This window comes from Scyliorhinus torazame, chromosome 6 (genome assembly GCF_047496885.1).
Source record: "Scyliorhinus torazame isolate Kashiwa2021f chromosome 6, sScyTor2.1, whole genome shotgun sequence".
NCBI classification, from domain to species: Eukaryota; Metazoa; Chordata; class Chondrichthyes; order Carcharhiniformes; family Scyliorhinidae; genus Scyliorhinus; species Scyliorhinus torazame.
Window position 1 is genome coordinate 130,315,576 of NC_092712.1, and position 22,366 is coordinate 130,337,941.

Sequence of the window (22,366 nt, forward strand, 5' to 3'; positions counted from 1 at the left end):
GAGTGACACTACACCTAATTTACGTAAAGCCATCTCTGGAGCACAGCTCTACACCACATTAAAATGACTCTTGGGTAAATCGGTGCAATCAACAGTATGTATTGCCCCAAGTTACCATCTCGACAGGTCCCAGGCAGTCATCAGCATGGTCTTCCATGGAGCCATTTCTGGCATATTGGTAGTTCTGGGTTCGGGTGTAAATTGGCTCCATGTCATAAGCTAGGTATTAATTTAGTAATCTTTTACTGCACTGTTTCTAATGCGTGGACTCCTTGTGGAATTTATGTTCTATCCCTGTGTTAATTCATAGAATTATCATAGAATTTACAGTGCAGAAGGAGGCCATTCGGCCCATCGAGTCTGCACCGGCTCTTACAAAGAGCACCCTACTGAAGCCCACGTATCTACCCTATCCCCGTGACCCAGTAACCCCCACTTAACATTCTTTGGGTACGAAGGGCATTTTAGCATGCCAATCCACCTAACCTGCACATCTTTGGACTATGGGAGGAAACCGGAGCACCCGGAGGAAACCCACGCAGACACTGGGAGAAGGTGCAGACTCCGCACAGACAGTGACCCAGCCAGGAATTGAACCTGGGACCCTGGAACTGTGAAGCAGCTGTGCTAACCACTATGCTACCGTGTTGCCCATCCCACAATCCTTACTACTGCTGCATTGCCGCAGTTAATTTCAACACATTGTCCACAAACGCTGTCACCACCCAAACCCCAGATCCTAGTGGTGATCTCCAGCCCATTTACCTCGTACTCTTCTGGTCATGGCTGCTGTTGGGGCAGGTTTTGTGCTTGCTTGCTCATGTTTCTGGTTAAATTGCCACATTAGGATTGGGACAGGAAAAGAGTGCCAAACTGGTTTCTGCCAGGTGAGGAGAATTAAAATCACACCCATTTTGGTTTCCTTCATGGGATACAAGTCTCTCTGGCAATGCCAACATTTCCTGCCCATCTCTAATTGTTTTTGAACTAACCACATTGCAGTGGGTCTGGAGTCACATGTAAGCTAGATCAGGCAAGGATGGCAGATTTTTTTTCCCTGAAGGGCATCTGTGAGACAATGAGATTTTATGATAATTGATGACTGTTTCATGGTAACCATTACTGGAACTCACTTTCCAATTCCAGTTTATTGAAAAAAAAAAAAAAAAAAAAATTAATCACCCCGTTGCCATGGTGGGATTTGAACCCATGTCCCCAGAGCATTGGCCTGTGGATTATTACTAGTCCAGCGATATTAGCACTACATATCAATTTTTCTAAGAGATTAATGATAGGACCTTATTTTTGTTTGTTTTTAATTTGAAGTATTTTTTTGTACTACTTTGATGCTTTAACGAAATATTGGATTCAATATTTTCATGGATACATTTTCACTGCAACATGACAATTAATATCTGTAGGAGTCTCGAGCAAAAGTTCACTGTCTGTTATTTGTTTCTTTGCCTTTCTAACCGTTGTCCTCTTACTATTTTCTTTTACACATAGGAGCCCTGGTTATAATGGCATGCAGAGATGTAGAAAAAGGTGAAGCTGCAGCTAAAGAGATAATAGAGGAAACAGGAAATAGTCTTTTAATTGTGAAGAGGTTGGATTTAGCGGATACCAAATCTATTAGGGAGTTTGCTCAACAAGTCCATGAAGGTATGTTGTTCTTTGTTTCTAACTGTAATACATTCTCATTTTATTCTGGTCTGTCATTTGATAAAAATTGCCCAGAAATTCCAGTTCACAAACGTGCACACTTAAACTATTCAATCAGTTCTTTTTTTTTATGGTGTTGTGGATGGGGGTCCTTGTATATCTGGATATTTGTGGCAAGGGTGTGGGCAAAGTCATAATTGGACATGGAGGCCCCGTGGATCTCCGTGATATGGCCACATTTAAATATATTTCTGAATATATTTAAATGTGGCCATATCACTGAGATCCACCTAACTACTGTCCAGATCAACAATCTAACCAACGGGTGGCAGTAAAGGAAATACCAACCTCTCAACTTTAGTGGAGTTTGGGACTTGAACAACTGCAGTTGGGTGGATGTGGTTGTGGCAGGCAAGTGAGTGTCAACTATGGAGCGGAAGGTGGAGAGGTGGCCTTTTCACAAGACAACCTGCAAACGTAATTTCAAACTTAACCAGCAGGGCCTCTAATGGATCAGTGTCAAACTCCCAGCAGATTCTACCCGACAGTGGAGGCCCTCCCCCATGCTCTGACCACTGGCTGATGTTGACCAGGGAAAGCACAGGAAGAAAGCAACCAGTCAGTAAATCCAATTTCCAATGACATACTGTGACTCATTTCAACAATAGTGAGGCATTTTAATGTGTTAGACTGGTGCAAAAAACACTCGAGAATAACAAAAATAGTTTTATATGTGTGTGTCCAGGGACCCAGGCTCAATTCTGGCCTTGGGTGACTGTCTGTGTGGAGTTTGTATGTTCTCCCCTTGTCCGTGTGGGTTTCCTCTCTCAGTCCAAAGATGTGCAGGTTGGGTGGATTGGCCATGCTAAATTGCCCCTTAGTGTCCAAAAGGTTAGGTGCGTTATGGCGACTGGGTGGAGGCGGGAGCTTAAGTAGGGTGCTCTTTCCAAGGGCTGTGCAGACTCAATTGGCCAAATGGCTTCCTTCTGCATTGTAAATTCTATGATTCTATTCCCACCCCCAGCACTTGGCCCATAGTCTTGATTGCTATGACATTACAAGTGCTCTTCCAGTACTTTTTGTTAATTCTGTTTCACAGATGCTGAACGTTTCTCGCATTATTCCTTTTTTATTTGTTTTCCCTTCCAGCATCCCTAGTATTGGAATATTCCATGTTAGTTCATTGTGTATAACTGTAAAATGCATTACCAACATGGTAAGGGGGAAAATAAATCACTTTCAGTTTGTGGTGGGATTCCCTATTGACAATCAAATCCTTGGGAAGGCTTTGGAAGTGGAATTTACAGTGCAGAAGGTGACCATTTGGCCTATTGAGTCTGCAGCGGTCCTGGGAAAGAGCACCCTACCTAAGCCCACACCTCCACCCTATCCCCGTAACCCCACCTAACCTTTTTTGGACAGTGTAATTTATCATGGCCAATACACGTAACCTGCACATCGTTGGACTGTGGGAGGAAACCGGAGCACCCGGAGAAAACCCACGCAGACACTGGGAGAACGTGCAGACTCCGCACAGACAGTGACCCAGCGGGAAATCGAACCTGGGACCCTGGAGCTGTAAAGCAATTGTGCTGCCGTGCAGTAAGATCTTTATATATTTCATTAGCATTATCCATTATTAGAAATCCCAATGAGACAATTACGGCTTGAATATATTCCTTTGCAAGCAATTGCTATATAAGCAACATGATGTCGCACTAAACAAGAGTTAGAATAACTCGACTAAAGTCATCTCCCACAAAAGCTGGAAATCGGTAATGAAAACAAAGTGCTGGAAATGTTTGGCAGATCTGTCAGCATCTATGAAGGGAGAAACAGACTTAACTTTCAGGTTGATTATCTTTCACCCAAATCCCCTCTTTTGTACTTAATTGTGCATGGGTGTATAGGACATCACCAACATTATTTCAGGCAATATTTAGCAATTATAATTCTACAATACATTTTCCTGTGCCTTTTGAGAACTTTTTCCACTATAAATACAGGGAGATACGGTGGCACAATGGTTAGCACTGCTGCCTCACAACGCCAGGGATCCGGGTTCAATTCCGGATCACTGTAGAGTTTGCACATTCTCCCTGTGTCTGCATGGGTTTCCTTTGGGTGCTCTGGTTCTCTCTCTCAGTCCAAAGATGTGATGGGTAGGTGAAGTGGCCATGCCAAACTCTCCTTTAGTGTCCAATGTGTCATGATATTCAAACACACACATCATGATAGACACACCAACAGACAAATCAGAACACACAACACCACAACCAATGACAGAAAGATATAAAAGCACAGACACGACCCCTGGTGGTCAGTATTAGCTGCAGAGGAGAACCAGGACACATCTATTGCCAAACACACTCAGGGAGACAGCACGTGCAGAGTATCCAGAACGAACTGTATTATAAGAGTTATAATAAAATAGAGTTGTACCACATACAACTGTGTTGGCTCATCTGTGCACCAGAGCACCCAACACCACATGGTACAGGAGTGGATCGATACCTGCCGGCATACCTCAGTGTACAGAGACAACCAGCAGTGCCCAGGCATGATGTACGAGCTCCCGGTTCCGCAGGCGCTCCAGTGCGACGGCGACCTCCACGAAAACTGGCGGCGATTCCGGCAAATGTTCGAGTTGTTCCTGGCGGCAGCTGAACTCAAGGACCTGGATGATAAGGAAAAAATTGAATTTCTCCTCACCGTTGCCGGTGCAAGGGCAAGAGCAATGTTCAGAAGGTTCAGGTTCTTCAGGAGGCAGCAAAGGCACGATTACCAGGCAGTCCTGGGCAAATTCTCCAAGTACTGTGAAGAATACGCAATCCAATGGGGACTTAAAGGTAAGAAAAGCTGCAGTACTCACCTCGTGGCTGGGATCCCGGAGCCCGAAATCCCGGGCCTGAGAAAAGGCTGGGGCGAGGTCGGCGGCCATCTTGCTAAAGGTATAACGCTAGCACAGTTGCGCGAGAAGTGCGCAGAACCGGAAGTTTCGTTTGCGCATGCGCGAGATGCTGCGCATGCGCAGTCAAGAAAACTGCCATCGGTAAAGGAACAGCGATCTGTACATGCGCAGTCGCTTCCTACGTGCTACATACCGAGCGTCAGGATGTCAGAGGCCCCAGACTGCACCAATTTAAAAGGGAAATGTCCCAAATCCAATTTAAAAGGGAAACGTCCCAAATCAAAAAAACAAAAATCTGTTAAAGCTGTAAAACAACCTTCCTTCACCTGGAATGACAGCACAGTGCCGCAAATTGACCCAGGAGATGAATTTAACCTCCGAAGAACCCTCCGACAAGCAGTTACCTACGCACAAGCCGATGATTCCGACCTTGAATACTTCGATGACGATTTTTACAGTGTTTCCGGACCTCGCGAGCCCAATGATAGCTCCGTGGTCCTATATGACTATGACTCGGACGAACCTTTCGTGTTGCACATTGGCGGCCCCCACATTGAATCCGACGCAGATGCGGATTCATTTTTCGGATTTGAGGATCTTCAATCCAGCAGATATGACGTTCCAACTTATCAGTACCGGATGATGCTGCAGCCTGACATTAACAGACAGGGAGCGGTGCAAGCACACGGAGAGTGCCCTGCTGCCACACAGAGCGTGGTCCACGTCCCGCTCAACGTTCCCGACTCTATGAAAGAAGACATGCAAGACTCCAGAGTGCAGTCCTCGCATGAACCAGAAGTGACTCCAGTGTCACAAGCTTCCACAGCAAGCTCGTGGACAGACTCCACAATTGCAGAAATTCAAGACTCCAGAGCGCAGTCCTTGCACGGACAAGAAGTGACTCCAGTGTCACAAGCCTCCACAGAGAGCTCGTGGACAGCCTCCACGATAGAAGCAACGCAAGACTCCAGAGCGCAGTCCTTGCACGAACAAGAAGTGACTCCAGTGTCACAAGCCTCCACAGAGAGCTCGTGGACGGACTCCACGATGGAAGGAACGCAAGACTCCATAGCGCAGTCCTTGCAGGAACAAGACCATGAGGGTCTAGCAACCTCTCCTGACCAACCAGCGGCAGACGATGCAAGTCTGCCATGCTCCCGTGAACAGCAAGAAGGCTATAACAGCCTACCATGCTCCACTACACAGCAGCATGACCATGACGGTCTCTCATGCTACAATAAAGGGCACAGCGCTGAAGACGGTTCAAGCCCAACTGAAGACAAGCCAAAGGAATCGCCTCGTCCAAGCCTGAAGAAAAAAGGTTTATGCGCTGACCTTCAGGATCATTGTAGCCGAACAGAGATTAATAATGCTGCACGGCCACAGAAGGATGCTGAGGATTTGCTAACGAAATTAATTGAATGTTTAACTTGCAAGGAGCAGACTGAGAATTGCCAGTGTTTTAGTACGGATCGAAAAAATGGACAAGACATTGATCCTCAGGTAATGGAAATAACACAACCTGAATCATATCTACAGCAGGGACAAATGTCTCCCTTCAACACAATGCCGCAAAATCCCAACTTCGGAGACCAGCAGTTAGTCAGTAATGACTCTTCAAACCTGGAGGGGAACATTAATTGCATTGAACCTATACACACTCCACTGATTATTGAGCAGAACATTGGAGCAAGAATCCTGAGGACACCGACATCGAGTAGCCAGATAACGAATTTAAAACCCACAGCAGTTTCAAGTGAACCAAGTGTGCTTTCCACTAATGGTGAAGATGCAGATAAGGTCGACCCGATTATCCATTGTACCACACTAACCCCAGTGATTAAGCAGTTATGTATGGGGAGTATAATGTGGGCAATTGAGAACAGTAAAAGAGAGACTGTGACCATGCCAGTCCCAGCAAAATCAGACCCAGAGACCATGAAGGCATGTACATTAAACAAAGTTACATATGAGGTACCTGAGAAGAAAAGTGAAACGGAATGTTCTTTGGAAAATGGTACAATGTCGATAGAAACAGTGGATCCTATATTCGAGACCATACATATGGGAGAATTTGGGGGTAATAAACAAGGTTCTGCAATGTCTGGGGGAAGATTTAAAGTTCCAAAGAAGAAAAGCCCAAATGAAGGACAATGGCAAGACAATGACAGTCCACCGACATGGTGTGCACCACCAGATGAAAACTCTGACAATTTACCCAACCCTAGTGAACAGCAAGCTGCTAATGACGATCTATCCACGGGATGTGAGACGAGTGACGACAGCATCCCACTTCCCATGCAAAAGGTGCAAGGTGACAGACCTCGCCTAGTGCGTACCGAGGCACTCAACGATCACGGTGGGACCACTGACGACTGCGGTGGCGGCGCACCGCTTCCACCCACTGGTTGGTGCATTCCTGCATGTTCCGACTCCAGAAGTGCAGCTTCAGGGAATCTCGGCTGCCTCCAGTGAACCTGTTGGGACTCCGGACGGGGGGCATCGACGGAAGGCAGACCGGACTCCAGATGGGGAGCAGCCAAGCGCCGACTCTGATTTGCGCACGCCAGACCTTGCTCCGGACGGGCGGTGTCGCGGCCTCGGTGATGGCACGCTCAGGGTGACGGCGGATGCCACGGCGACAGGGAATGGATCGCGTGGCAGTCCCACTGGGTCGGCAGTGGCAACCAGCACCGGCGGTCCAAGATGGACACACCAACTCGCGCCATCGCCAGACGTTGATGCGAGCAACAATTCTCTCTCCAAGGCGACATGCTTCGACGTTTCTCTGCGGAGTCGCCCTTCCGGCACAGCAGGTGGCCGGAACCAGCGTACACGGTCTTGGCCAACTTCCACATCTGGCACAGTCATCGCCTTGCATGATATTAGTGATGGTGCTACTTCGATGGCAACGACCCATCGGCTACAAGATGCCGTCCACCACAAACCTAAAAAGAAAACAGACTCCACCTTGTTCCTGGCATGCAGGCGGATGGATTGGTGCGTAGGCGAAATCAGCGGGCTTTGTGCCGCCTTCCACGCTCGCAACTGCACCGTACGCACACGCCGGATCCTCCACTGGTTCCCAAGGATGACTTCGTGGAGATGCCACGGATCATGCCCCTTCCATCGCCACCAGAACCAAACCACAGCCAGGGCACCACTAACAAAGATGTTGAATGTTATATTTGCACGAATGAAAAAACCAAGCACTGCACGAAGTACAACAAATGGTAAAGTAGAGACTTCGGCAACAGCATCACCTCCAACAGTCCAAGGTGAACCAGTGTGACCCCAAATCTCCACAGCTGAACCGGCTTGAGGACCAGCCCATTCTTGAGGCGGTCACCCATTAGACTGGACTTATAACGCTGTTCATACGTTCAAAAAGTCAAACACTTCTGTATTATAACCTGTTGTTGTTTATTGTTCCAGATATCGTCTGACCGGACCAATGTTCAAGTTTTTTTTTTCTCTCGCATCCAAGTTTTGTTATGGTACAACCTTGTTAGTGTGACGCACCCGACATCGCCCCATGTAAATAGTTACGTCATAAACACACGCTGTACACAACACAAACGCACACTCTTAGATGCACTCACGACACAATTATATTTATAACCACGTAGGCACTTGTCTTTGTAAAAAGGGGGGATGTCATGATATTCAAACACACACATCATGATAGACACACCAACAGACAAATCAGAACACACAACACCACAACCAATGACAGAAAGATATAAAAGCACAGACACGACCCCTGGTGGTCAGTATTAGCTGCAGAGGAGAACCAGGACACATCTATTGCCAAACACACTCAGGGAGACAGCACGTGCAGAGTATCCAGAACGAACTGTATTATAAGAGTTATAATAAAATAGAGTTGTACCACATACAACTGTGTTGGCTCATCTGTGCACCAGAGCACCCAACACCACACAATGGTTGGGTGGGGTTTCGGTTGCAGGGATAGAGTGGGGGTGTGGGCCTAGGTAGGGTCCTCTTTCGGAGGGTTGGTGCAGATCCAATGGGCTGAATGGCCTTCTTCTGCACTGTTGGATTCTCTGATACTTATGCATTGTTTAAACAACAAGAGGTAATAGGGTTGTAAATTGAGCTAAAATTCTGCCAGATATCACTGTGCCTTCTAACTAGATTTTTTTTCTTCAGAATATCAGCAGCTTCACATTCTGATCAACAATGCTGGAGTAATGATGTGTCCTTATTCCAAGACAGCAGATGGGTTTGAACTGCAGTTTGGGGTCAACCATTTAGGTGCGTCTAAACATAGAAAATAATACTGGTTTTCGAAAGCACTCTATGATAAATCAAATAAATGCTGTTCAGATGTCTTTTCAACCTTTTTTTGCTTTTTTGTAATTTTCTCCATTTTTAAATCTCCCTCATCACAGTTCTTATTTGAATTTGCAGTTTTATGATGGGCCATTTTAGTGTTATGAACTCTGCCAGTGAATGAGTACCAGATGCTGCATTTTGGGAAGAGGAAGTTGTGGCAAAGCCTGAATGGTGTACAAAAAAATGTTTAGGTTTTGGTGTTTGTAGCAGAGTTTAAACAATCTTGATCACTCAAAATTTCTCTTGAACAGAGTGGTGGGGGGGTGGAGGGGTGGAGGTGTGGGCTTAAGTAGGGTGCTATTTACAGGGGCCGGTGCAAACTTGATGGGCTGAATGGCCTCCTGCACTGTAAATTCTATGAAAATTAGGGGTGGAAGGGAAAGGGAAAGACCTTTCTGTATTTAAAAAAAAAAAAGTACTAGACTCGAAGTGCTGAGAGGTTTCCGTTGAAGGAGAGGGATAAAAGAGAGACCATCAAAGCTCCAAACGGCAACATGAATTTGTAATATTACCCAACTCTGCCCCTGCCTCGGCTCATCTGCTGCAGAAGCCTTCATCCATGCCTTTGTGGCTTCTTGCTTCTTGACTTGAGTGCTCCAATGCACTCCTGGCTGGTCTCACATTTTACTTTCATAAGCTTGTCATCCATACCTTTACTTGCACCAAGTCCCATTCAGTCATCACCTCAAGATTCGCTGACCGACATGACTCCCAGACGAACAACACGTTTAATTAAAAAATTCTCATCCTTGTTTTCAAATCCCTTCGTGGCTAGGACCCCTCCCCCACCCACATCTTTGTAATCTCTCCCAGCCCAAAACCTCCGAGCCATCTGCACTCATCTAATTTTGGTCTCTTAAGCATTCCTAATTTTAACTAGCCCACCATTGGCAGCTGACGCCATAGACTCCTAGGACCTAGGGTTGGATTCTCCGTTATTGGAACTAAGTCCCCACGCCGTTGGGAAAACTGGTCTTTTACGCCAGGAAAACCGGTGCCAAAAGGCCACAGATTCACCGTCTTGCTGGGGGCTAGCAGGCAGCCGTGGTAAAGCTCGCAGCTCTAGCTGCCGATATGGCCCCCAGCACATCCGGGTCAGGGGCTGCGCATGGCGGCGGCATGCAGCGGCCGCGCTGTGCTCCATGGCAGACTCAGCCCGCAGACCTGGACCGGCAAAATAGTGCCCCGCATCGGCTGCTCGTGCACCATGTACTGCCCACCCACATTGCCCCCAGCCCCGAATGAAGACCCCCTTGCCCGCTGATCGGCCCTCCCCTGACTGTGGTGACCCCGGACGGTGAGACCGCACGAGTTCCAAGCCGTCGGGAATTCGGCCGGTTGGCAACTGGAACATTGCCTGAGGCCTGCCCCGCGATGAGGCGGTGGATACTCGGCGCAGCGTACTCCACGAGTACGCCGATTTTCGGGGAGGCGGAGAATTTAAAAACCGGCACCACCTCCCGATTTCGGCACTAAAATGGATTTTCCGCCATGTTGCCGAAAGTGATTTTGGTGTCGGGGAGCTGAGAATCCAACCCCTAATCTCTGGTATTCATCCCTAAATCTCGGTCTCTTTCTCCTGTAGCCACCTAAAATGGCTGATTCCCGATTAATTTGGCCAAAACCCGATGTAAAATGGCTAACCGAAAAGGCTGATGGGAAAAGCAGCCAACAGGGCACAAACGGACAGCTGCAGACAGAATAGCGTATTCGGCTCTGGGGAAGTCGGCCCAGATCGATACCTGCAACCATTAGCAGCACATCAACCCAGACATCTGCAGTTTAATCGGCTATCCCCGGGAACAATTGCAACATATTAGCAATTGAATGCCGATCCAGACCTCTCGGCACCAGCAGTGGCCGAGACAAAGAAAGGTGAACGACCACCCCCCTATCAAGGAATCGCCCTATTATTGGAGCATATCGAACCCAGTGATTGGGAACAAGTCCAATCACTTGGGACCAGGGTCAAGATCCGCCCCGAGAGGCGGGAGGCCCCTGGGATCTATAAAGATGGGGGCCAAGTTCAGATCGACCGTTCACTCCCTTTTCCTGCTCGCAACCTTCGCAAGAACCATCGACCAGCAACCGTAAGTTTGACTCCAGCGATCGCTACCCGATAGAGACTCCTAGCCATCGACCTGTATCACCCTTTTGAATCCCGCAGGCCAGACCCAATTCGATAAACCATTTGTTTCCCTGACCTGGTGGGCCATTCCCAAAAGTTTAAGTATTGGCCTGTAGTGGTAGGTAGTGATATAGAAAGTAGAATTATTGTGTAAGTATTTATTGCTGTACATAACAAATGACCGTTGATTTTAATCTTACTAAGCGGTGTGCTGCCTTATTAATCATAACTAGAGCTTCAACCACGTGGCGGTATCAGAAAGATACCTGGCGACTTGCGAGCAAAGGTGACATAATTAGAACTAATAAAACTAAGGCTAATAAGAGCAACGTTCCCTTTAAAGATGCCCCTTAAAGCAGAGCAGATCTCTTTCACCAAGTTTCTGGTCTCCTTATAGTGGCAGGGTCTCGTGTTTTGTAATGCTCCTGTGAAGTGCCTTGGGACTTCAACACATTAAAAATGCTAATTTATTCAAGCTGTTGTGAAGAGTTTGCAAATCAGCTTCCCAAGTTATTTCTGAATAATGAAATTAAATATTTGCTTTATTTTCAGGTCACTTTTTATTAACCTATTTGCTGATTGATTTGATAAAACAGTCTGCTCCCTCTCGTATCATCAATGTCTCCTCTACTGCACACAAAATGGGAAGCATTCAGTTTGACGACTTAAACAGTGAGAAGAGCTACAATTCGGTGAAAGCTTATGCACAGAGCAAACTAGCAAATATTATGTTTACAACGGAACTGGCTCAAAAACTCAAAGGTAAAGCCAAGTTGAAAGTGGTTTGTAAGAAATTACTGAATTACGTGAATGGAATCCGATTTTGTAATCATTATGTCGCAAGAGAAAAAAAATGTCCTTTAAAATTGCATTGATCATCTTTACTTTTGATTTATTCATTCACAGGATGTGGGTGTCGCTGGCTAGACCAGCATAAATGCCCATCGCTATATTTAAAGATCTTTCCCAAAATATACCAATCCTGCAATAGTCTGCTTTAGAGAAAGCACATTTCGTTTTTTGACAATTAAATTGAATTTTTCTGATTATTGTTTTGAACATATACAAGCCTTTTTCCTTATTGTTTCAAGATACTGTCCCATCATATTGTTTAATTTTAATGTTTAAAGACTACTGCAGTACCAAAGAACAAAATCCAGTCAAAAGTTAAAAATTGTAAAATTGTATTTGATTGTGATGCCAAGTCACGGATTTATGGTTTGAGACCGTCACTAATTCACGACTGTGTACGTATGAATACAAGCATAATACTCCTGGTGCAAAATGATTTATGAGGTCTTACCTCATGCCATTCTCAACTTAACCCAATCAATTTATCTACTCCAATATTAAATATGTTCAACACAATTCTCCATTTGAGCGACAAGTGCTGACGCCGGGACTGAGCTGTGAGTGTTTTACGTTCGCAAAAGCGGTGCCGCTCCCGGAGTAATTCAGGGCTTGTTAATGGGCTAGCACTGGCGCCACATGGGACCAGTGCACTTCCAATACATGATAACATCTGATTCGCCGGAACCGGGTCTCGAGAGCCTGACAAACTGCAGCTGCATGTAAACACTCCGCTCCCCACACACACTCAACAAAATGGCACCCCGAAGAGCGGCACCCCATTAGGCGGATGTGGAATTTGAGACCCTGATGGATGCCGTAAACTTTGTTCCCCAGGGTGGGAAGACGCCTGCCACCCCCGGATGTCAACCGGCCCTGGGTGCAGGTGGCAGAGACAGTGAGCGCCGTGGGCACCACCCCCAGGACCGGACAGCAGTGTCTCAAGAAGCTGCGTGATCTCCTGAGGGCAGCCAGGGTGAGAAACCAGCCCCACACTCAACACCACCCCCCTCGAGACCTCTACCAGGCGGAGCGGTAGGAAGCGCTGGGTGCGGGTGGGCAACCCCTCCAGGCCAGCCATGGTGGACCACCACCACCACGATGCCCCTGGTGCCAACCCCTGTCTCCACACCCGTAGCTCCCCCTCCTCCTGAGAGCGATTTAACCCCACCCACCGGTCAATGCACACCGATGTTGTAGTGGTTCTCCGTGTCCATCTGTGACCTCAAAATAGATGTCACCAGCCACGACCTCAGCGGATAGCCGCTGTCGCCCAGGAGCCAACCCCTTACCCGGGGGGTGTCTCAAAGGTGTCGGGAAATGGCAACTGTGCCAGGACGAAGGCATTGTGTATGCTGCCAGGGCGCAAGCATGTATGATGTGCATCTCGTGGTCACACCAACTGCACGTTCATGGAATGGAACCCCTATTGATTCGTGAAGACCATCGCCCATCTGCGCCGGTGCCTGTCGGGGGACATGCATCTCGTCGATCCTCCCTGGACCTGGGGCATCCCGGCAATGGCAGCGAATCCAGCTGCAACCTGCTGGGCTCGGTCCATGCCGAAGGTAATATATTGTGCCGACCAGGCATTCAGGGCGGATGAACCTGTGCTCCGAGGTCTGAAAGATCCCAGTCTGGACCCCATGCAGCACCTGGAAGTATCCCATTCTTAAGGGTCTTCGCCGAGCAGCTCCTGCGCCTCTGGCCATACGGCCGGTGTCACTCTGCATAACCACGGGCCACAGTGGGCGGTCAATGCGCAGCAAGGTGGCTGGTTTGCAGACCGTGGCAATGGAAGCCCGTGCCTGGACATCCCGGTCTTAGGGGCCACCCTGACTCCACGGTCCATCCCATTGCTACCTCTTTTCCCCCCCCCCCCTCCCCACCCCCTGGATCTGGCAGGCACCCCCCAGCCAGCGGCAACACCGGTAGCCTACAGTTGTGCCTTAGAGAACATGTCCTACCTCCCCCTTCTCCTCCTACCTCCTCCTTCTCCCCCAGCAGCCATGGTGCCTGCTTCCCGATTTTATATACCACAAGTAAATCAAGCCTTTTGTAATTCTTCCTGGCAGAGGTGGAGCATCACTGGAGGCCCGGAGAATACTGGGGCGGGCCCGGTAATAATATGTCAATGGTGTTTACTGTGCAAAATGCATGGCCATGCCGATGTGCGGCGTAGAACACATTCACGCCGCGATCGAGGACCCGGAGCATGGCATTCCGTTTGTCACCTGTCCAATCATGTTCCCCAAGAGTCTGGCCTGTTGTTTATTATCCCCACGTACTGGCCCAAGAAAGATCTTTCCATTTTTAAATAATGCATTTACAGGAAGTTCTAATGAGTTGACGAGAAATCCTTGGTGCAATATGTTACAATAATGCTTCTCGATCACTGACACTAGTATTTAACTATGGCCTGAGATAATAGCAAAATATCTTCATTATGTGTGCAAGGTTACGATGCACCAAGTTTTAGTTGTCCAGATTCTGTGCCTCGTTGGGCATGTTTTGCATGATATACATGTGATGTAATAATTAGTATTAAAATTAGTAATCTCACTCTGAGGGATCATAAAGAACATGTTTAAAAACTGATGTATCTGATGCCCGAGTTAAAACTCATAGTTTGGGCAAAGAGAGAGACAGACAGTAAAGAAGTTGCAGAGGACAGTTTGAATGCAGGGACATGCTAGCTAAAGCTCTGTACCAAAAGATGCAAGCCGCACAACCAATCGCCGCCCTAAATGTCAGCTGGAATCACGAGTGGAGAGTGTATAATAATAAAAGCAAAATACTGTGGATGCTGGAAATCTGAAATTAAGACAGAAAATGTTGGATAAACTCAGCAGGTCTGGCAGCATCTGTGGAGAGAGAAACTGGGTTGATGTTTCGAGTCCGCATGACTTCTTCCTCCGAAGTCATCAAACTCTAAACGTTAGCTCTGTTTCTCTGCACGGATACTGCTAGGCTTGCTGTGTTTTTCCAGTTGAAGAGTAGGCAAAAGTTTGAAGGCCAAGAGCAGCTTTTAAATATTGAATAGTTGCAACTCGGTCGAAAATGGGGTTGAGTAGCTCTTTTTATAAAAAAAAAAAAAAGAGTTGTTGGAGTTTGAAGTTAAATAAGGACCACTATATATAGTCTGTTTTCCAATTTTCTAGCATCATCCTATTTGCTAACCAATATCAAAACTTTTGGAATTTGAGTTGATGTGTGAGGATTATTAAAGAAACAGTGGGCAGCAGTACATGATGTGGCAGTCAAGAGTTGATGGTAGGCCTCTTGAAGGATGCAAGTGTTGGCAACAGTGTAGAAGAGGATAATTGTGCCTCCCGAGGAACAGCCAAAATGGAGTCTGTTTGAACTCAACCCTAAGTTGAAATGGCTGTACTGGGTGCAGATATCCTTCTTGTATGAATCACGTCTACCCTCGTCCCTTGCCAACACAAAGTGCATTTGTCGGAAACAGGAACAGGACTACCTAGGGGCACAGTTACACAAATAATGAGTGTTGGCATATGTTAATATTTTTTTTTTTTTAAAAAGGCAAACCAAACATTAGGGTTTATTTTAGAATGAAAGAATTGAAAAGTAGTGATGTAATGCTAAACCTGTGTAGAAGTTTTGTTCGACCACACTTGGCATGTGCAGAGTCTCTCGAGCATGAAAACGATATAGAACTATTGGCAAAGGTGCAATAAAGATTTACAAGCGTGATACCAGAGCTGAGAGGTTATAATTATCGAGAAAGACTGAATAGATTGCATTTTTAAAAAAATTATAATAGCTGTTCACGAGAATGGATGTAGAGATGTTTCAGGGGATTCACAAACTAGGGATCATAAGTCCAAAGATTAAGTGGATTGACCATGCTAAATTGCCCCTTAGTGAAGGTTAAGTCGGTTATAGGGATAGGGCTGTGGAATGGGCCTGGGTAGGGTGATCTTTCAGAGGGTCAATACAGACTCAATGGGCCAAATGGCCTCCTTGTGCACTGTAATAATTCTATGGTTCTTCTATAAATATAGGGTACTTACAGATAAATCCTATTAGGATTGGGGAGAAAGATTGTTATCCAAACAGTGTTAACAATATGTAATGCACTGTCAGAAGGTGTACTGTTGTTGAGGCAAATAGAATAGACATCTTTAAGGAGAAGCTCGACATGAAAAAACCCAGAAAGGAATGGGATATGCTGCGAGGTTTAGATGAAGAGGCTTGTGTGGAGCTGACACAGACTGGTAAGGCTGAGTGCCATTGTTTTCTCTCTGTTGTGACGTGATGCAACTCCATGCTTACCTACAATTTTAAAATAATTCCCGAGAAATCTGCAAGGAAAATAGAAGTGTATATTTGAAACAAAGTTATAAGTGTGCTCAGTGGTGTATAACAGTGATTTGCTATTTTGTCTGTTCTTATTTCACTTTCTCTAATAGGGACAGGTGTGGTTGTCTTTTCTTTGCATCCTGGCGTAGTTCGGACTAACCTCGCCAGACATTTGAACCCTGCTGCTCGGTTTGGGCTGGCAGTGCTGAGACCTTTTACCAAATCTCCATCGACTGGTGCAGAAACTTCAATTTATTGTGCCGTGGCTAATGGACTGGAGGAAGAAACTGGGCAATATTTCAGGTAAAAGTAGAATGAAACTTGTGTTGTATTTAAATGCATGGTATTCAACATCTATTCCAATCTCTTGTGTTGCTCAGAAAATACCTTTTAAGTCATATACCTCTGTGACTCATTTATGGGCAGCACAGTACCAGTGGGTGGGACAGTATCACAGTGGGTAGCACTGTTGCTTCACAGTGCCAGGATCCCAGGTTTGACTCCCGTTTGGGTCACTGCATGTGTGGAGTCTGCACGTTCTCTCTCTGTCTGCATGGGTTTCCTCCAGGTGCTCCGGTTTCCTCCCCACAAATCCCAAAAGACATCCTGTTAGGTAATTCGGACATTCTGAATTTGTTCTCTGTGTACCCGAACAGGTGCCGTAATGTGGTGACTAGGGGCTTTTCACAGTAACTGCATTGCAGTGTTAATGTAAGCCTACTTGTGACAATAAAGATTATTATTATATGTAAACTTCATAAGGAGTAGGTCTCACATTGATGCCAAATACACACTGAAACATTTTCCAGCATTTTAATTTTTTGACTTTAAATGCATTGGGATGACTCTCCCGATCAGGAAGGATTGGAATGATGCGTGAATAGGACTTGGGCCTAGATGGGGTGCTGTATGAATGGTGTATGGGACCTGGATCTGAAAATCCTGCCCATTGCTGATAGATGCTAGCTTTCTGCCAATAGGGGTAAGGGAGCCATGACTCGCACATGATGGAAACCCAAACTCAGCAGGCTGAGGAGACTGTCGGGTGCTGAGTTCAAACACACCCCATTTTCACTGGAGCGAGGGCATTAATCCACAGTGTGGGACACATACATTTTTTGAATTGGGAGAAATGCTCGTGAGGGGCAGATAAGATCTGTAGAATGGTCGAGCTGTGACATTACTTAAGTAGCATGTGTTTTAAAATTTGAAAAAAAACTACCAGTATTCAGCCTGAGTTGAAAAAAATCGACTGGCCGTTTTGGTAGATATTGGACCCAAGTGTTATCATAATAGTATTTTTACCGCTTGACTAATACCCACAACCTATCATTATCACAGCAGTAAGTTCACAGTTTGATTGATAGTTCGAAGAGGCTATTAAAGGATTTGTTGTCTCTAAACATTATGAATATAAATCCTTTCATGAGGGATCAAGTACCTGAAGGGATATAAGGCCCATATTTTTCCCTGGTCGGATCCGCGTAGTTGTACGATTTCCTGACTCAGCAAACCTGAGCTTTTAAATGGCCGTCCATCGATCAGAGTTATGGTTGGGTTACACCAGGAGTCCATGTGAGGGATGTCAAATGTGGAGGCAGGCATGGGCCTACCTCTGTGCTCCGCCACTGTGTTTGAATAGTGTTTAATAAAATAATAAAACAAAAAACAGCTTCAATCCTCAAGTTTCACTACCCCTGAATACACCTGATGACCCATCCATGCCAACCTATGCCAACTCTTACCCTTTTTGCCAAATTGTGCCACATCATACTGCCCCACCCATTTCTGTCTGCCCTTAACCCCTTAATGTCAACTCGCCCAGTATCCTTTGACACTTCCTGGATAATTTGATGGTTCCAATTAGTTTGTGTGTAGAAAGTGTATAATCATGTTTAATGATAAAATAAAATTCAGATGCCTTAGCAATCGCAAAGGGTGCCTTACTTCCCCTAAAGGTGTCCCAGAGCCCCCTGCAAAGGGGTAACCTAATTATCTAAAAAATCCACCATGTTTTAACATCCGGTTGTCTGGTTTACTGTACACCCTCCAGGATTCATGGAGCTAGAGTTCAAAAATCATAATTCAGTGGAGGCAGCTGGCAGTGCAGGCACGTACCCCAGCCTGATTCCAGTACCCCTTCCCCACAAAGACGGGAAATGCTGGGTCGGGGCGGGACTTTGACATTTCACATATTTGACCATTTCTGGGATTTTCACCAATAGCCTAAATATATTGAATGGACTTTCATGAATTAATTTTCTTTTATATTGTGAAGCCTACAGACTTATTTAGACTTAGACTTATTTTGTATAAACATGCATGTCTTCTGAGATCTGTCCATGGTGGATTTGGTGTGCGGGGTGGAAAGGCAGAAGGTGGTGGATAGGGGGCTATAAGGGGTCATGGTGGTGAGTAGAGGGCACTGGTTGGCATGAGTTGGCAGATCGGCTATAAGAGGAGCTCTTGGGGTAGGTAGGGTCATGGGTTGGCATGGGGAGTGGATGGGGGGGTGAGGGGCTGAGGGTGTGTGAGGGGTGAAACCTAAAGGGCCTATTATTTACCAAATCAATGATGTGGAGATGCCGGCGTTGGACTGGGGTGAGCACAGTACGAAGTCTTACAACACCAGGTTAAAGTCCAACAGGTTTGTTTCGATGTCACTAGCTTTCGGAGCGCTGCTCCTTCCTCAGGTGAACCTGAGGAAGGAGCAGCGCTCCGAAAGCTAGTTACCAAATCAACTGAGACAAACCGCCAGAGGTAGGCCTTTTAACCCACCCACCACGGCACTCTACAGACCCTATGGCTGTCTTGCAACTGAATTACAATTTCCACCCACAACAAATCGAGTGTTCAACTTCATCAGTTGATTTTATGTGATCCTTCCACACTTCAGAAAAGTGAAAGCAACAAATACTCTTAGAATTAGGAGAATTAGGCAAATCATTATAGTTATCAAGTTCAGTGCTACAGTATTTCAAGTTAGATGAATACAACCAACTGCAAATGGGAAAAAGTGTTCTGAAGGACAAACATGTAAGGTTAAGGATAGTTATTTGCACTACACATTGGTACCTCCCTGCACTGTGCCATGGAGCAGCAAGCAAATGAATGTGAAGTTCCAGACATAAGGCAACGAGATCACCAGTCCTTCCAAAGTCAACCCCGAATGCGGATTCCTCAACAGCGGCATGGGCAAGGAATTTAGATCGGCATTAACTTTGGCAGGACTAAACTATCCCACCGGTGGTCAATGAGTGAACCACCTCCATCATGGGCCAAAAGGCTGTGGGGGTGCTGGTGAATTCCACCCGACGAGTGGCCAAGTTGAATAATGTAAACTCCTTTTAAGATATAAGATAAAAGCAAGAGCTTTCTCTCCCAAGCCAGACTTTATGCTCCCTTGTTGCCAATTTAAGACAACAATTGACCGAGTGTTGAGAGCAAATGTCCCATTGGGGTGCGAAAAGGGGAAGAGGAATTGTAATAAAACTGTTGCAAATGGTTACGAATAAACAGGAAATTTCAACATCTTCCTTTCCAATTTTTGCCAACCAGAGATTCTGAACTTGCGGCTAGTTCACCGGCTTCCCATGATGATGAAAAATCAAAACGATTGTGGGATGTAAGCTGCCAAATGTTGGAAATCGATTGGCAGTGGGAACAACTCTGATCCTTGACCTCAACAGCGTGTCATATAAAATGATGTTTTTAGCTTCAGTTTCTTGGTTCTGTTCTTCATCAACAAGATTGAGGTTGAATCTGAAAAATACAATTACAGTAACATTATTGCTATTGAAATGCAAATGATTTAACATTCTCAAGATGTACGTTTATTTATATATAATACATATTTGTGTATTATATATACATATCCTATTTGTGTGTAAGTAATTTGCATTTTCTACTTATTTGCTCTGAATAGTTCAGGTTTTTGTCCAGGTGTACTAAAATTGTGCTTTGTACTATTTTAGTATGATTTACAATTTAATTGTATAACGTTTAATCTTGTAGAAACATAATCAGTTTGTACTCTGATTTAATACAGGACTTATTGTTAATGCACGTTTGTGTCTTCACAATTTTTCTTGAATATTATAAAAGTGTTAGAATTTTGGCCAATTATCTTGCAAGAAATGTTTGCATTTTTTGGGATAATGTACAACTTCAATTGATATTTTTACATCATGGTTTATTTTACAATGCAGAGCTTCATCAGAACTGAATTTATTGCAAGTGCTGTGACTTATGTAGTTTCAAGCAAACGAATTAAAGCCTTCTGAAAGATGTTGGATGTTTGTTTTTGGAACTGTCAGTGCAATTTTATGGAGTTCATTCTGTTTTTTCTGTCCTGTGATGATTTTTCTGTTCATTCTGTTTTTTCTGTCCTGTGATGATTTTTCTGTTTGAACCATTCTGCCTTCTCTCAGTTACTGGACTTAATGTGACATTGGTTGTAAAGTGCAGCTTGTGAAAATTGAAAAAATAGGGTTCCGCATTTTCTGAGAAGCTATAACCATCGAACAATATGTTTCTTTTCTTCACCTTTATTATGAAACAATTGTACATTTTGATTGCACTCTATTTGTGGGACCCTGTTGTATATTCTTGTGTGGTGATACCTTTTGAAATATTTTGGTGTGGTTTTTCTTCGATGGAGAGTTTCTCTTCATTTACAGGATGTGGGCATTATTAGCTAGGCCAGGATTTCTGAAGGTGGTGGTAAGCTGCCTTCTTGAACTGCTGCAGTCCAATGGTGTAGATACACTCACAGTGCTCTTAGGGAGGGAGTTTCAGGATTTTGACCCAGCGACAAGTTGGGGTTGTGAGTGACTGGGGGGGGGGACACCTCCAGGTGATGGTGTTCCCAGGTGTCTGCTGCCCTTGTCTTTCTAGATGGTACTGGTCGTGGGTTTGGAAGGTGCTGCCTAAGGAGCCTTGGCGAGTTCCTGCAGTGCATCTTGTAGCTGGTACACACAGCTGCTACTGTGCACGCTGGTGAAAGAAGTGAATGTTTGTGGAAGGTGGAGCAATCCAGCGGACTGCATTGTCCTGGATGGTGTTGAACTTCTTGAATGTTGTTGGAGCTGCACTCATCCAGACAAATGGAGAGTATTCCCTTACAATATCTGTGTCTAGGATTGCACCAACTTGTTCATCAGTGTCTGTGGTTTTGTTGGATCAAGGAATATGGAAATCCTCCTTAGTGAGGTTATATTAAGATTGCTCTTGTTGTTGGCTTATTACTCTTGTAAGAGATGGAGGAATGGATTTGGCAGGAATGGATTATGTCTCACAGATTCTTGAGAGTAGGTATCATACTTTCTCCCAACAGGTTATGAATCCATTTGAGGTGAATGTTCGTAGAAGTTCCGTTAGTGTCGCTTTGAGGAAAAAGCTGTTGGGGCTGGAGTGGGGATATATGCTCATGCATGTTATTTCTGAGAACATATGATTGTGCAAAGTTGGTGGTGGGAATAATGGGCGGGATTCTCCGAAAACCAGCGGCAAAAGCCGCGCGGATCACTCCAGTGTCGGGCCCCCCCAAACGGCGCAAAATCTCCGGGCCCGAATGGGCTAGCAGCGGCGTCCCGCCATTCGCGATGGCGTCACCCGCCGTGGACACTGGCGTCACAGCACAAAAGACGCCCCCCCCCCCCCCCCCGGACGACCCGCTAAGATGGCCGCCCGCCGCGCAGTCCCGAGGTTCCAGGAGCGCGACATCAAGGCGCTCCTGGACGCAGGAGAGGAGGGAGGCCCCGGACATGGCCGCAGGGTCGTCCCAGCCGGTGCCTGTGGAGGGAGGTGGCAGAGGCCGTCAGCGCTGTGGCTGTGACACCAAGGACAGGCACCCAGTGCCACAAGAAGGTGAATGGCCTCGTCAGGGCAGCCAGGGTGTGTACACCCCTTTCCCGCATCCCGATGTGCGGCACACCCCCAGGTGCAACCAACCCTAATACTAACCCAACCCTAACCCTAATGTGCTGCGTACCTCTGCCAATATACGCGCAACCGCTGGCGTGCATTCATATACCTGTCCAACACTGTTGCCCTTTACCCCTGCCGCCTACCTGCCCGCCCCCCACAGGAGAAGTGCACACAACAACAGGGAGCGTGAGAGGACTGGAGGG

The 22,366-nt window shown here is 46.1% G+C and overlaps 1 protein-coding gene across 1 annotated transcript in view; it reads left to right on the forward strand.

Annotated features, from left to right (window-relative positions):
- The window catches only part of LOC140425024 (retinol dehydrogenase 12-like), a 47,466-nt gene extending 26,942 nt beyond the window's left edge, over window positions 1-20,524 (forward strand). Inside the window, exons 3-7 of the mRNA XM_072508803.1 lie at window positions 1,507-1,662; window positions 8,747-8,851; window positions 11,613-11,822; window positions 16,346-16,538; window positions 19,794-20,524. Coding sequence (XP_072364904.1) covers window positions 1,507-1,662; window positions 8,747-8,851; window positions 11,613-11,822; window positions 16,346-16,538; window positions 19,794-19,908 — 779 coding nt within the window. The 3' untranslated portion in view covers window positions 19,909-20,524. The remainder of the gene's footprint in view (window positions 1-1,506; window positions 1,663-8,746; window positions 8,852-11,612; window positions 11,823-16,345; window positions 16,539-19,793) is intronic.
- Window positions 20,525-22,366: the final 1,842 nt, after the last annotated feature.